This window comes from Aptenodytes patagonicus, chromosome 17, assembly GCF_965638725.1.
Source record: "Aptenodytes patagonicus chromosome 17, bAptPat1.pri.cur, whole genome shotgun sequence".
NCBI classification, from domain to species: domain Eukaryota; kingdom Metazoa; phylum Chordata; class Aves; order Sphenisciformes; family Spheniscidae; genus Aptenodytes; species Aptenodytes patagonicus.
In genome coordinates, this window is record NC_134965.1 from 9,343,947 (window position 1) to 9,359,958 (window position 16,012).

At 56.1% G+C, this 16,012-nt stretch overlaps 1 protein-coding gene across 1 annotated transcript in view; it reads left to right on the forward strand.

Moving 5' to 3' along the window:
• Positions 1-15,480, forward strand: part of NXN (nucleoredoxin) — a 55,658-nt gene extending 40,178 nt beyond the window's left edge. Inside the window, exons 3-8 of the mRNA XM_076354631.1 lie at positions 122-255; positions 670-770; positions 1,308-1,414; positions 8,728-8,907; positions 11,599-11,723; positions 14,312-15,480. Coding sequence (XP_076210746.1) covers positions 122-255; positions 670-770; positions 1,308-1,414; positions 8,728-8,907; positions 11,599-11,723; positions 14,312-14,494 — 830 coding nt within the window. The 3' untranslated portion in view covers positions 14,495-15,480. The remainder of the gene's footprint in view (positions 1-121; positions 256-669; positions 771-1,307; positions 1,415-8,727; positions 8,908-11,598; positions 11,724-14,311) is intronic.
• Positions 15,481-16,012: the final 532 nt, after the last annotated feature.

A 16,012-nucleotide genomic window follows, 5' to 3' on the forward strand; every position in this document is an offset into this window, starting at 1 on the left:
CCCCATATCTTTGCAGAAGGTGGGACGGTTTTTTTGGTGGAACTTTTTGAAACTGTAAATGCTGCACGTGCATCTTGCTGTTTTGTGTCTTCTTTCCACCCTCATCCTGACCCCTCTCCAGGTCTGGAGTTCCCCTGGGGGCCAAAACCCTTCAGTGAAGTTGTTGCTGGGCCTCTGCTAAGGAACAATGGCCAGACACTAGACAGCAATGCCCTGGAGGGCTCGCACGTTGGGGTCTATTTCTCTGCGCACTGGGTGAGTAGTAGGCGCTTTGCAGAGCAATTAGAGCAACCTCGGGGAGTGCTCTGGGGATCCCCCTGCAGCACATGCTGCAGAGCTCTGTGGGAGGGTGAAGACCTCTGGCTGGTTGGTGTTGAAGCAGTTAAGATGCTCCAGTCATTCTGGAAGAAGCCGCAGCGTTGTAGTGGCCTGTCATCCTCAGCTGGCCCTTCAGAAGGGGAAGAGTGGTCAGATTTTAAAAATGGAAGAGGTTTTGTTGGCAACTTACGGGCCATAAGCCCCAGCCATGTTCAGAGCTGCTGCCCAGCACTCCAGCAAAGATGAGGTCACATCTGTCTTTTCATGGTCATTAGGTCATCTGGACCTGCTGGATGTGGGTCTGGCCCTGTGGAGGAGACGATGTCCTTATGCATGTGTTGTGTTTTGCAGTGCCCACCGTGCCGAAGCCTCACAAGGGTCCTGGTGGAGTCCTATCGAAAAATCAAGGAGGCGGGCCAGAAGTTTGAGATACTCTTTGTTAGTGCAGACAGGTGAGGAAGCGCTAACACCCTGTGCCGGCAGAGCTGGCTGCCCCCAAGCTGGGAAGCTGTGAGCATTTCTGGTTTGATTTGAGGAGGAAATTTGATTTGGGGTACAGCAGGTTGGCTATGGTATCAGAAAGGCTGCCCGAGTCCTTTGCCCTCTGCCCAGCGGCTAAGTGCAAAGGGGAGTTGGCAGGGGCACCGGTGGGCTGAGAGCAGGCTCTGTCCACGGAGCAGTTCTGTATTTCACTTTGTGGCTCATGGGTCTGTGGTCTGAAGGATGCTCGAGCTGCTGCTGTCACCATGGGTTGACATTTGGATGCCCTGGAGGGTTTGAAATACTTTATTGGGGAAAACCGCACTGCGGACCCCTTCTTGAGGGACTGGGGGCTTTAAATTTGGCCTAGCTCTCCCTTGGTTGTGTCTGCCAGCAGCCCTTACCGGTGGGCTTTGGTGGAAGGGATAAAGGGATTTGCAGGCCAGGTTTTTAATGAGAAGAGGAAAGAGCCTGTACTCTGGATCCCATGCCCTGTTCCCCTTGCACAGGTCAGAGGACTCCTTCAAGCAGTATTTCAGCGAGATGCCCTGGGTAGCTGTGCCGTATGCCGACGAGGCCAGACGGTCGCGCCTGAATCGACTCTATGGCATACAAGGTAGGAAAGGCCGCACTGATGCACAGCTCTCCTTTCTGCTCCTTTTGTTGAATATTTGTAATGTCACCTCTTGTTTAACTAAAACAAGAAAACAGCAAAGCAAAGCACGGTGCCCCAGGCAGAGCTGCCTCATGTTTCTGCTCTCCACAAACTCACATTCCTACCACCTGCCAGGCAGGCTGTTAGTTGAAACAGGACTTCCATAAACAACCTAATTCTTCCTGGAAACTTGGAAGCTGTTTTTGGCTTGGATGTTTTTTGCCTAATTACTGATTTATTTATTTTGCTTTTTCTTAAAGGTTTAAATTTCATTTTCTTGCTGTTTTATGTAACGCAAAGGCAGGCCATCGTTTTCTTGCTGTTTTATGTAACGCAAAGGCAGGCCATCGTTCTCTGCAGAGGCTGAGGAAGATGGCATCTGGTTTATGTTAGTGACATGAATTACAGAAGAGTGCGTGTTTGATGTAAACCATGGCTTTGCTTTTACTGTATGTGCCAGTGCCAGAATTCCAGCAGCCCCGGCTGCTCGGATGGGCAGGGGAGAGGCTCTGTCTGTCTGGGTGGCTTCAAAGAGTCACGAAGGGAATTAAAGCTCACAGCAGCCCTCCTGAGGACTGGCACCTTGTTCCTGCAGGGGACAAACTGCAGCATAGAGACGTGCAAGGTGACTAGCTCGCAAGGAGGTCTTCTGTACGTACATGCAGTTTATCTTTGCTGTGGTTAAAGGGTCTTGCTGCAATGTGCCTGTTTCTTATCCATTTCCATGTGGCATCGGTGAGGTGGGCATAGGCTGGCAGAGGGTTAATGCAATCTCCAGGGGAGGAGGAGGAGTGTTGCCAAAGGTGGCCCAGGGCCTCGGGAGAGTGGCAGGAGAAATAATTGTTCCTTGGGGTCCTCTCCGAACACCCCTTCTGGTGTGAGCTCAGGTGCTGTTGCTCAGCTCTGTTCCCTGACCTTAAACCAAGAATAACCATTTGCCTGCTTTAAATAGCCATCAGTTTGCTGCTTAATTACCTTCCCAGGAGGCAAGAGCTTTCCCAATTCATCCGTCTTTTCCCCGGCCCGCTCACAAACCTCTCCAGTGCTGATTTCGGCTGAGCGCTGCAGGACTGCTGCCAGTTTCACTGGGACTTTCTGTAAATAAGGTGTCCAGACGTGGATACTTGAGCACCAGGCATGCTGTAGCCAGGGAAACAGTGACAACAGCTTTCGCTCTAACTCCAGCCGCTGGCTCCTTAAATGTCTCTCTTCATTGTGTGCTGACCTGAAAATGTAAATATTTGCTGTTCCCCTGTGCCCTGACCCCCTTCCTCTGCCAGGGAAGCTCCCATATTACCCCTGCATTTCAGTTGCTCTCCCAGGGACGCTGACCCTGGGATTTGGGCACATTTGAGCCCAAACCCTTCTGCTTATCTGTCATGGTTTTCCTGTAAAATGGGAACCTCTCCACAAGGTAAGCCACTATCCATCGTATATGCTAAGCCACTATCCATCGTATTTGAGAAGTTGTGGCAGTCCGGAGAAGTTCCCACTGACTGGAAAAGGGGGAACATAATCCCCATTTTAAAAAGGGAAAAAAGGGAGACCCGGGGAACTGCAGGCCAGTCAGTCTCACGTCTGTGCCTGGGAAGATCATGGAGCAGATCCTCCTGGAAGCTATGCTAAGGCACATGGAGGACAGGGAGGTGATTCGAGACAGCCAGCATGGCTTCACCAAGGGCAAGTCCTGCCTGACCAACCTAGTGGCCTTCTATGATGGAGTGACTACCTCAGTGGGCACGGAAAGGGCTACAGACGTCGTCTGTCTGGACCTCTGCAAGGCCTTTGACATGGTCCCCCACAACATCCTTCTCTCTAAACTGGAGAGGTATGGATTTGATGGGTGGACTGTCTGGTGGGTGAGGAATTGGTTAGATGGTCGCATCCAAAGGGCAGTGGTCAGCGGCTCAATGTCCAGATGGAGGTTGGTGACGAGTGGCGTCCCGCAGGGGTCCGTATTGGGACCAGTACTGTTCAGTATCTTCATCAATGCCATAGACAGTGGGATCGAGCGCACCCTCAGCAAGTTTGCAGATGACACCAAGCTGAGTGGTGCGGTCCACACGCCAGAGGGACGGGATGCCACCCAGAGGGACCTGGACAAGCTCGAGAAGTGGGCCTGTGTGAACCTCATGAGGTTCAACAAGGCCAAGTGCAAGGTCCTGCACCTGGGTCGGGGCAACCCCCGGTATCAATACAGGCTGGGGGATGAAGGGATTGAGAGCAGCCCTGCCGAGAAGGACTTGGGGGTACTGGTGGGTGAAAAGCTGGACATGAGCCAGCAATGTGCTCTCACAGCCCAGAAGGCCAATTGTATCCTGGGCTGCATCCAAAGCAGCGTGGCCAGCAGGCCGAGGGAGGGGATTCTGCCCCTCTGCTCTTGTGAGACCCCACCTGGAGCACTGCGTCCAGCTCTGGAGCCTCAGCATAAGAAAGACACGGACCTGTTGGAGCGGGTCCAGAGGAGGGTCACAAAAATGATCAGGGGGATGGAGCACCTCTGCTATGAAGAAAGGCTGAGAGAGTTGGGGTTGTTCAGCCTAGAGAAGAGAAGGCTCCGGGGAGACCTTCTTGCAGCCTGTCAGTACTTAAAGGGGGCTTCTAAAAAAGATGGCGGCAAACTTTTTAGCAGGGCCTGTTGCGACAGGACAAGGGGGAATGGCTTTAAACTAAAGGGGGGTAGATTTAGACTAGATCTAAGGAAGACATTTTTTACGCTGCGGGTGGTGAAGCACTGGCACAGGTTGCCCAGAGAGGTGGTGGATGCCCCATCCCTGGAAACGTTCAAGGTCAGGTTGGACGGGGCTCTGAGCAACCTGATCTAGTTGAAGATGTCCCTGCCCACGGCAGGGGGGTTGGACGAGATGACCTTTAGAGGTCCCTTCCAACCCAAACTATTCTACGATTCTATGATTCTGTAAGGATGAACTGCGATCCCACAAAGTCACGTTGAAATGTGGAGGCAGGCTAATTTGCACCCCGCACAGGAGGCATCGCCGTCCCACCTCCCTTCCCGCCCGGGCGCCACACAGGCTTTGCAAGGCTGGGCTGGGCTCTGTTTCCCCACTGCAGTCCAGGGTGGAGCGGGGTGCTGCGGGGAGGGTGCCGGGGCACTGGTAAACGAGGGAGAGGGCTGGAGGCGAACCCTTGCGCTGCTCCCAGGGTCTCCAGGTTGTCATTGATCCCTGCGCAGGAAGCGACTCGGGATCCTCTGTGCTGACTTTGGGGTTGCCCGCCTGTTTGCAGTCAGGCTTTCGCAGCAGGCTGCCACACCAGCTGTAATGAAAGCTTTCTGTAAACAGAGCTAGATGTCGTGGGCTCAGCTCATTGCCACTGGTGGTTATTCCACCTAAATGAAAAATCAGATCCATGTAATCTCATCTGCCTTTCCCAGATGCATGGCTCTGATGCTGCCAAGCATCTTCAAAGCCCCCTTTGGAGCTGCACCTATGCACCAGCGAGAGCGTGTAGCCCGTTCAGTGTCCAGCTTACCATCCTGGTGGTGCCTTGGGTTGTGAGCACAGCATGCACGTGGGGTGGTTTTTCCACTGGTTTTTGTAAGGCCGGGAGCTGAAACAACAGAAGCAGCTTGTCTTCCCCAACTGCTTCAAGTTCCTGAGTGGTGGAAAGTAGCAAGAGAGTCGGATCTCTTGTTGTTTTAGTCCTGTGTTGACCCCTACAGCATTCAAAAACTCAGTGTAAAATGTAAGTTGAGTTATTGGCCTTTATTTGGGTTTACTTGAATGCCTCTATTCATAACCCATGCGCAGTCAGCGGGCTGTACCGTACCCACCTATATTAAATTGCTTCTGGGTGCAGCACTGTCTTGAGAGAGTCATGTCTTGTGTTGTGGTTGCTTAGAAATAATTCTCTGTTGTACGTGCTGCTCCCGGTCTGCGTGGTCCTGCCTTAGGTGAAATCCCCTGACGTTGTCTCTCCTTCCGATGGGATGGGGAGCAGAGATAAATGTTATGCTGGGGTGGGAACTGCCCCTTTTGGTTGCATATCTTATGAGAGCTTTTGGGTTCCTGAATATTCCCTGTGGACTCCGTGGTGGCAATTTGGGATTTGCGGTCCCTTGGGGGAACTTCCAAAAACTGTTGTTTCCCCCCTGCCCCGTGCTTTAGCCCAGACACCTGCAAGTCACTCTCACAGCCTGGCTGGTGGCAGCAGCCTGGAACTCACTGTTATGGGAGGTTTCTCGTACCAGGTTTCTGGAGCTTTCTTCTGAAAAGGTGAAAAAACAGCGATAAAACCCACCACCCATCTGCGGTTGATGTATTCTGAGTGTTTGCTTCATGTCAATTTTGACTACTCACCCAACAGACTTTATGCAGATTAGATCTCCGTGCCGGATATGGGGTTTAATATATAAATAAGTAAATGTATCGCCAGGTTCGGTAACAAATCATTTGGCCCCTGTGTTTTCATAAAACGCTAGCCCCGTGGGAACCGAATCCATTTTCTAATGCATAAAATCAAACTGAGCCTGTCTATGCTAATTCTTATCCAAGCTTATACAATATTCATTGCAGAGTGTCTGATCTGTGATTCTTCTTGATAAGTAAATTCTGCTGTTATGACTCATGGCAATTACCAAAGCCCCCAAAAGGCACTAAAATAACAAATAGTGGCTGGGATGAGCAGGGAGAGGGGGACTGGGGGGGAAGTACTGGGGTTAGCGGGTGTGACTAAGGTTAAGGACGGTTCCTCTGGTCCCGCTGGTCTGTGTCCTGTGCAAAGAGGATGTGTTTGCCAGGGGAGCGGTAACAAGGTTCGCCTGGGAAGACAAGGCTGATCGTACGGGATGCCACCGTGAGCCCAGTAAGGCCATGCCCTAACCCTGGGGACCCAGCCAGGGGTGCGCAGGAAGGAGCCGAGGAGACAAGGCAGCGATGCTCGGGACCGGGGGGGGCGGCCGTGGGAGCGGGGGCAGATGGGTCGCGGCAGCCTCAGCCTTCACCAGGCAGGTCCGGAAAGCAAACGAGAGCTTCGTGGCTGGTGAGAAACCTCTGATGCCGGGTAAAAGGTGCAGGGATTGACCCAGCGCATGTCACGCACCTGCTAACAGACTGAAAACCCAGCCCCAAGTTTTCTGATGCGTTACTTATATTTCCCAAACATGCTAAACCCAGGATGAATTATCTTAAAGACACTGTTTTCTGAGTCAGTTTTGTATTTGCAGTTGGAGGTTTTAGTGGCTGGGTGCTTTGAGGTCTGTGTGTCTACATACGCAAATCAGGTAAAGTCCGAATGCTTAGAATAGTGGATGAAGTCCCTGATAGCTGTGGGATCACACTCATAACGATCTGTGTCTAAATTGGGCCCTTAATTTTCCCAGATCAGCAAAGCTCATTTGAAATCTCTGCCTTGGTATGCTGCGCTGTTCAGGCTAACTGGCGACGGGGGTACCGAGCCGAGTCCACGTTTCTAGCCTGTCCCTCATGTATAATGCAGGTCTGGAGAGGATGGAAGGGCAGGCATTTGGGACGGTGTTGGGACTCATACATGGATAAAGAGCCGAATCATGTGGGATGCTGATCACCGTGTGCTTCTCCTGGCTTCAGTAGTAGTTTGTGCCTTGCAGGGTAGGGCCGGAGTGAGATTTCCCAATTCCTTCCAGTCTGTTTAACCCGTCCCTGCCCTAGAGCTATTTTGAATACCAGCAGGTAATGAATAAGCCTTTTTGTGATACAAAATGGTTTTCTTGGCATACCTTTAGGATTTGCAAGTCCAGCCATCAGGCTAGTTCCTGCCTGCGCTGCTGCTCTTGCACCAGCCAGGAGCGTGCAGCCCCAGCGCACCGGCAGGAATGTGAGCAGCGCTGGCGGGCTGGAATGAGGGGAATGCAGCCGCTCGCCCAGACCTGCAGGCAGGCGTGGGACAGACAGAGGCCGTGTATTTCCTAGAGAAATGCCTAGAATTCAGAGAGCTTGTGAGTAACCCACTGTTGTACAAACATGAGAGCGCAGTGCCAGCAGTCCGGCAAGGGCAAGCACGCTGGGTGCCCCCTGCTCAGAGAATGGCTCTGCTGGGTATTTCTAACAAGTGAGCTTTAAAATGAACCTTTGGATGAGGGCAGGAGGATCTGAGTTGCCTCGGTTTGCCAGTTGTGATTCAGGGGATGTTGCTGGGTGAAGGAGGAGATACTGGATAGCGAGCAGATTGAAGCCCGGGTGGTGAGAAGCCGACAGCAGCACCTGGCGCTAACACTAGTCACTTGACCCATCTCTTGAGGCCTGATCCCAAACTCTCCCCTCTTCCTTCCCTGTGGGATGTTTCTTTGTCTCCTTGATGAGAGAGGAATGGTGTGCTTTCCAGATGAAGTCACCAACATGAGCCGCTCCTGTTGACTCTCCTGTGACTGTTTTGTGGCCGGAAAGCCTCGTCAGTGCCTTACCAGATGGGATGGTCACCGGCTGGTGTCCACCCTGCCTCACTGCCATTCCGGCCAGGTTTGAATAGGCGACTTGGGCTAAATCTTTGCTGCAAGCATGTTCACCTCCCTTTTGCGAGGGCAGTGGCCAAGCAAGGTGGATGCCAGGTTCGTTTGCAAGCGTTGCATGCAGTTCAGCCGTGCGACAAAGTCTGCTGGTGTCAGTGTGTATGATCCTGCTCCGTCTCCACTTGCAGAGGCGTGCGCTCTCTTTTGGATATTCGTGGGGGCATCCATGGCCCTGAGCACTAAATCACTGTCGTTAGTGCTGGTCCGGGGGCCTTTCCTCCACCGGCAGTGTCAGGTGCCTGCCTTGCTGGGCTCAGGTGGTGCGAAACAGCATCCGAACCAGGTAGTAATGTTCATGACTTGTCAGGTGCATCCCTGTGCTCTGGAAATGGCTGGGTGGTTAGCGCCGAGGAGGGGTGTGGGGGTTCATGGAGGAGTTCGTGGCTGCACGATATATGTTGTTCCTTCTGGGAAGGAGCACACCCTGCTTCCTGGCCGCCGTTGTCTGCGCGGTATGGTGGGGTTTGCATCCAGGAGCATCAGTGTCAGACAGCGGTGACCCCTGCCTGCACTTGGGCAGGGAAAGGCAGGCAGTGCCGGAGCCTGTCTCCCAGCTTCCTGCTCTGCCTGCTGAATTACAGCGCTCTGCTAGGACCGAAACAGGATCCAGGGACACCGATTCCCACACCGTCCATGAGCTGCAGAGAGGCAGCATGCTTGCTGGGTTCCTGCCAGAGCCGGAGGCGATAGGAAAAGGCCTTTCTCCTCACGCCCTGTTGCTGGCCGGTTCGCGCTTTGGCTGATCCCCCCTGTTTTTCTTCCGTCACAGGCATCCCGACTCTCATCGTCCTGGACTCCAAGGGAGATGTGATCACGCGGCAAGGGCGGGTGGAGGTGCTGAACGACATTGAATGCCGCGAGTTCCCCTGGCATCCCAAGCCCGTGTTGGAGCTGACGGACTCCAACGCCGTGCAGCTGAATGAGGGCCCCTGCCTCGTTCTCTTTGTAGGTATGGAGCATCACTGCTTTGAAAGCAGAGCCTATGCTCGGGAAGGGGGCTGAGCTACCTGCCAGCTTGGCTGGAGCTGGCCACGGGACTGAGAACCTGTCTCCGGTGGTGACAGCGTCCATGGGAAGGGACATCAGCCCGTTTCCATCACCAGGAGCAATGGGGTCCAGAGAGGCCATGGGGAGCCAGAGGTCCCTGTGGAGTCCCCTTGAGGGATTCAAGGGGTCTAACAGACCTGGAGCCTCGCCCTTACCAGAGAAACGGGCTGCTGCAGCTCACAGGGGTTTGCCAGAGCCTGCCCGTGCCTGCGGGTCTCCTGCAGCTCCAGCCCAGCCACCTGAGGGATGCGATGGAGTAGAGATTGGCAGTGGAGAGGAACTGTCATATATCAAAGATGGTTCAGCGGTGGCTGTGGGGAGGAATGATGATTAGGTGTTGGGGAGTACGAGAAACACACTGTCAGAGCCGGTGGTGGTTGAGACAGGAAAGGCTTTTCTGGAGCAGGGACTTCAGGCACACGTGACATTCCAGAGGAGGCAGAGGAAGCATCCCTGGAAGGGATTGGAGCTCTGTGCTAGAAACCGCAGCTCGGGGCTTGAATCCCTGAGCTGAGTGGGGCTGTGAGAGCCAGAGGAGCCTTTTGCATGCTCTGCTGGTCCTTGGGTATTCCCCTCCATGGGGCGCTGGCTACAAGACAGGGCAGGCTTTACCCCAAAGCTGCTGTCCCTCTTCCACTGCTAACCCACACGTGAAGCGCCGCTGTGGTTGTAAACAGCCCTAGAGCTCATCCAAAGCACAGCTGGCTCATTCCTCATCGCTTCCCTGCCAGCGACGGATGGTTAAATCAGGCAAGGGCCGTGGCTGGGATGAGCTGTGCTGCAGGCTGAGCCCCAGCAGGGCGGGGGGAAGCAAAAGGGTGCGCACAGCATCCCGGGGAGTGAGCCAAGGGTTCCTGGGCTCTCGGCAGGGAGGCTCAACCGCCCTTCTCAGAGTGCGTCTGTCCCTTGAGTGCTCTGTGGAATGGCGGTGGGGGTTTGCTGAAGAGCTCCCCTTGCCCCGAGCCTGCCGGGGTTGTGCAGGGGGCCTGGCCCAGAGCAGGGCTCGTGTCCCGCTTCCTCGCATGCCCTTTGTGAGCAGCACACCCTTCTCTGCAGCACTGATAACATGGCTCTCGCTCTTTCCCTTCTTCCCTTTCAGATTTCCTTTTGACCCTGATTATTTATTCAGGAGAGCCCAGCAGGGGATGTGAGCGCAGAGCCAAAAATACTCTCCTTGCGCGGGGAGGACCGGCTGGCCACGCCAAGCGTGATTGATAGGGGCTGGCGCTGCAGGCCTCTGGAAAGAGTTATTTTTATCTTGCTCTGAGCAAAGTTTTTCTGTCACCTTGCTGCAAACAGCTCATTGGGAGAGCGCTATCCGGCCGGCGGCTGGGGCTCTCACTCGGCACTTGAGGGGATATGCGGGCTTGGTGAAATCTGCTGGGGTGGAGATGAAGTTGGTGTTGCACCAAGGCAGGCACCGGGGACGGGGGCTCCTGGCCGGCCCGTGTCCTGCTGGGAGACGCCCCCAGCAGACTGGTGCCTGTGCTGCGCGGACAGCAGCACCCCCAGGAGAAGACAGCTGCGGGAGAAGGCAAGCTTAGCAAGAGCCAGTTGTGTATAAATCCCAACCGTTCTACATCCGTCCCCGGAGAGGTTAGGGCTAGGTTAGCCAGAGTGTGCAGGGCTGCCTGGAGTGCTGCCAGCAGCGGTTGTTTCTAGAAGAATCAATCCCTGCAGACACCCCACAACTCTATGTATTTATCACTGTCTTGCACACGGACAGACCCTGAAAGCCAGTGCGCAGTGTCTCTGGCATCTCCTGCTTTGCTTGGAGAAGCCAGAGGAGGACAGGGATGTGTGGAGCAAGGGCAGAGTGCGCTTCGGGCATCGCCTGTCCCACCTGGGGGCTGGACCGGTCATGTTGGGTAGTTACATTGGGGACCACGAGAGCTGCACAAGCTGCACGCGACCGGGAGACCAGCGGCCTCTCTTCTGCCACCTTACTTTTTTTTTGTAATGCTAAAAGTTGTCCCTGAATTGAAATCATTTCATCTCGATGCTGCTCAAGGACGCAGTCTCTCCTCTTTTCAGCTCAGTATTTGAACTTCAGTGGTGGCTGGTGTTTGATTGATGTTGCCATCTCTTTCTACTCTACCTCTGTCAAATCAAAGCTGCCTTCACAGCGCTGCCGCCGCCAAGACTCGAGCAGAGAAGCTGCCGAGCAGCCGTCCCGAGGCGGAGGGATGGTGGGTGGCGGGCAGGGGTGGCAGGCAGCCTCAGATCAGCGCATTCGTTTGGTCTTCAAAACATCCCGATGCTTCTCAAACTGCAAAGCGGCTTTTTTGCGCCTGTTTGTCCCTGAGCTTCAGCAGTGGCACCAGGGAGTGAGCGGTGAAGTATTTGGGGAACAGGAGCTGCTCTTCTGTTACGTGTTTCCCTGTCTCACATGAAAAGCACATTTCAGCTGCTCCCTAATTGCTACAGAGCCGCATGGCTTTGAAGTTCGTGCTGCGCATCCGGGCTCCTGTTTCCTGCGTGGTGGTGCTGTGGGATAGAGCTGCCGGCGCCCGGCCGGTTTGCATCTGTTTGATCCTAACCTCCTTTTTGCCTTGCCTCTTTTGTTTTGTCTCCCCACCTCTGTGCCCTGCAGATTCAGAGGATGACGGAGAGTCAGAGGCAGCAAAACAACTGATTCAGCCCATAGCTGAAAAAATCATCGCCAAGTACAAAGCCAAAGAGGAGGAGGCACCGTTGCTCTTCTTCGTGGCGGGCGAGGTAAGCGGGAGGAGAGCACAGGGCTGCATCCTGCTGTGTCTTTGTACAAGGACTGAGCTGGGTTGGGTATCACTGTTGCCACTCTTCAAGTGGGTAAACTGAGGCATGGAGCTACTGCAGCTAGTCGGGGACTGCGGAGCGAAGCCAGACCCAAGTCCCGGCTCAGTCCCCTGTGCTTATTGCTGGATATTACTTCTGGCAAAGGGGTCCCAGCTGTGTTTGCTCAGAGGTGGAAAAGCCTGACGGTGGGTGAGGGAGCTGCTGGGGACGGGCAGAGAGGGGCTGGGGGAGGTGAGAGAGAGCCACCAGCTGCCCCCTCAAACCCTGAGGCTGCACGGGCAGGAAAGCTGGCTGGGCAGGGGGAGAGGAGCCTGGGTTTGGGTTTCAGCCCGGCCCAGCCAGTGCTGCCTTCCTTGCTGAGCTGCTGCTGCCTTTCTTTCCACCCGGGGAGGAGGGCAGGGACCGGTGCTCCAGCCTCTTCCCTAAGGAGTGCCTGCGGGAGGCAGCCCTGATCCTGCAGACTGGGCCTGTTTCTGGGCCGTGCAGGTGATGCTGGACAAAACTGCCCCTGGGAGCAGGCAGGGGTCGCTCGGGGAGCAGTTGGGTGGCACGGGGCTGTGCTCCCGCTGCCGGCCGCAGCAGGAGCATCCCAGCTCCGCTCTGCCCTGCCCTGGGGCTCGGCTGGGCATGTCACTGCAGCACTCGCCTGTCCCCCTGTGAAATGAGGGGTGTTTCCTGAGCTGGCCACGCTGTTGGTGGCTGGGATGGTGTTTGGGGCATGTGCAGGCTGCGGTGCTCGGAGGCAGGGATCTGCTGGAGAAAATGAGAGATGGGGCTTCTGGCCTCCCTTTCCCCCGTGCAGGCACTTTGCCCTGCTGCAGGCTTGAAAATGAGAAAGGTTTTGTGTAAGGGTCAAAAAAGCTCCCAGGCGCCCCCAGGCCTGCGGTTCCCCTCCCTAGGTGCTGCCTGGGCAGGTGGCAGCTGCTGCCTGGCCGTACGCCTGCTCTGTCCCTCCACGCACACGTCACAGCCGCAGTGTGCTGCAAGCGGGGCCCTCCAGAGCCGCCCTGCGCACAAAAGGGTCCCCACCGCCACACCCTGGCCCTCCCTGCCAGGCAAGCCCCCGCCGTCGCCTCCCACAGCCCCGTCGGCCCCCTCCGGGCAGGCGCTCCCACTCCTGCTGCCGTAATGGGTCTCCGAGCATCCCAGCTCAGCCCCGCGCCCCTGAATAAGCCCCTTGTTGGAAAGGCTATTTTGGGAGTGTCCAGGACCTGCCCCCCTCCCCCAGAGCCTGTGAAGCGTTTTCCTCCCGCTCGCTGGCTGTAGCTGAAACATTGCCGCTATTCATCCGGCTCCCGACGTCCCTGTGGCAGCCGGGCCAAAGAATGGGGAGCGTCCGGCACATCCCATTCGTCCGTCACCTCAATAGCTGGGAGCGCTGGCCCCAGGTCTCCGCCGGCCCCCATGCACAAAGCAGCTCGGCCACGGCCGGAGCAGGCGCCTCCCATTCCTCTCCCAGCGCCGTCTGGGCCGGTTTTGCATTGATTAAAAAGAGTTTTGGTCCCTTTGCGGCGACGGGATAAAGGATGAGGCATCCCGACACCTGGGCTCCGAGCCGGCCTGGGAGGCGGGAAGGGTGGAGGCCGGCCGAGCACCCCAGCCCCGAGGCGGCGGGCCCAGCCCCGCTCGCCCTTCCCCGCCACGTGGTCCGGCTGCGCCAGAAACCCCTGCAATGGAAGGGGAGGCGCGACAGGAGTTACGCTGCCGGCCGCCGCCACGTGCTGCAGAGCCACCAGCCGCTAACCAGATTCATTGATTTCTATTACTGCCCTTGGAAAGGGGCTCGGAGGAACGCCCCGTTTCGGGTGCCACGCGCTGTGGGCTTGGCCGGGAGCGGGAGATGAATCGCCCCAGCGGCGGCTTTTGCATAGCACAGCCTTGGCAAAGACGAATTTGTTTTTCCCCTTTGCCCAGAGCTGTGCTGTGCCTGGCCGAAGGGAAGGCAGCCAGCTACCCCAGTGAGCAGCTTGCTGCTGGGGAGCCCTGCGGCTTTTGCACTTGGACCTGCTGGTGGGGTTTTGGCGTTGGCTCAAAGCGCAGGCCTTTGTCCCATTCCCATTTTCTGGTTCGCTCCAGGTCCCTTTGGCATCTGCCCCGGTGAGCGGCGAGGCCGCGGCTGTACTGGCAGAGGGCTGGCGAGTCCCCATATTCAGCACTTGTCCCCTGCTCCTGAGCTGCGGGTGCCGAAATGGCTCCTGCCCCAGAGGCTCCAGGGTGGCCTGGGGTAGCGGGTAGCGGGTCAGTGTGAGGATGCTGGGAGCTGTGTTCTGCATGGAAAGGGTTGGAGGAGTGCATGGTCCCATCCCAGCCTGGGATAAATCAGCCCGGTTTGGTTTTGACACAAACCAAGGGCAGAGCAGGTAGCAAGGCGGGTGCTGCCAGCTGTACTCATGGTCCTGCAATGCTGGTGCAAGGCCCAAACCCTTGGGAGATACTTGTGGGCTGGACCGCGGCGTGGAAGCAGCAAACTGCTCCTGGTGTCCTGGCTCTGCTGATGACTCCTCTCTCCCTCTCGTTTTGGTCTCCAGGACGACATGACCGACTCCCTGCGGGATTACACCAACCTGCCCGAGGCTGCGCCCCTGCTCACCATCCTGGACATGTCGGCCCGGGCCAAGTACGTGATGGATGTGGAGGAGATCACGCCCGAGATCGTGGAAGCCTTTGTCAGCGACTTTCTAGCAGACAAGCTAAAACCCGAGCCCATCTAAGGGGGCTTCTGCGCCAACAGACATTATTTAAAACTAGGTCTCTCTTCCGCTGCTCGTGGATTCTCCAGCGTGTCCTCACGCCCGACCCAGTATCCAACCTTCTTGTGGTGCCTTGTTTTACGCAGTGAATCCTTCTCCTAAGCAAACTCCTTGAGATGCACTTTCAGCAGGGAGTCGTTGGCGTTTGGAGACTTCGCTTGTGCTTCATGGTGATATATTCTCTAATAACCAGGCCAGAACTGTTACCGTATCGTTATTTTATACATGGCACTAGCTAGCAGGCAAATCTTTTTGCATGGTGTTCTTCCCAACATATGCATCAGGCAGTGGATGGGGTTCTCGGGGCTCTTTTCTTCTCCTTCTCCCCTTCTTTCCTTTCCTACCACCCCTGCTGACTAAGTGACTTTAAGGAAGCAATAAGGAAACTGTCCCCTTTGCCCCTGGCCTGTCCTCCTTTTCCACGCGAGTGCCCTGACGAGGCCGAGACAAAGTCTTAACTGCTGACAACCTCTGAAAGACCACGGCGCAGCCGAGCTCTTCCTCCTGGGCGTGAGAGCCTTCCGGGTGGGTTTCCCACCTCCCACCCCAAGCACCGACAGCCTTAGGCAGCGCTGGCTCTGCGTGTCAGGGGGGGTCACCCGCCTGTGATGGGTGGATGTTCCCTCCCTCTCTGAGCTAGGAGGAGGACCACCACCAGGCTGCCCTCACCTCTCTCGTCTCTCCCTTGTGCTCTCCCCATCCCTTCTCGCCCCTTCTCTCTGGTATGAATCGTCCTGTCCCCTCTATGTTAGTTGATTGAGCTGTTTTTCGTAGGTGTGTCCCAAACCCAACGTTAATGGTGCTGTTCTTTAAAAAATAACCAAAAAAAACCACCAACAACAAAAAAATCCCTCCCTAACCCAAGCAGCACAGCCGAGCCCCTGAAAAGTGACATTGTAAAAACTGTACATGGTGATTGGAACTTTGTAATAAAACCGTTATAATAACCTCGTCCTCGGAGGTGCCGATTGCCGCGTCCTGCCGTCGGGGAGAGGGAGCCCACCTGGGACCCACGCGGCAGGAGGAGCCCCCCATCCAGACCCCATGGGGTAGGTGTCGGTGCCGGCAGCTCCCAGCGCCGTGGCGGCTGAGCTGGGATCGCGTGTTCCCCCCCATGGCTATTTGCTGCACCTTACTCGGGATGGTGACTCCCATGAGCTGTTCGGAGACGCCATGGAGGGGGGAGCACAGCCTCGCTGCCCCACGCTGCGCCCACCCACCCCACGGGCTCTGCTCACAGCCCCCCCAGCCGAGGGTGTCCCCCCTGGCTCTTGCGGGACGCAGCAGCGGCTGCGATGGTTTCTGCCAGCGTCCCCAGGAGGGTGGTGTCCCGGAGGCATGTGCGGTGCGTGCTGAATAGCGGGTGTTGTGCAAGCCATCGCTTTTCCCTTTCAGCTCGTTAGTCAGCGATGGCAGGATTACGGCCTCTCCCCTTTTATCGCTGCTGCAGCAACCCACCCTGGCAGGAGCTGGGAAAAG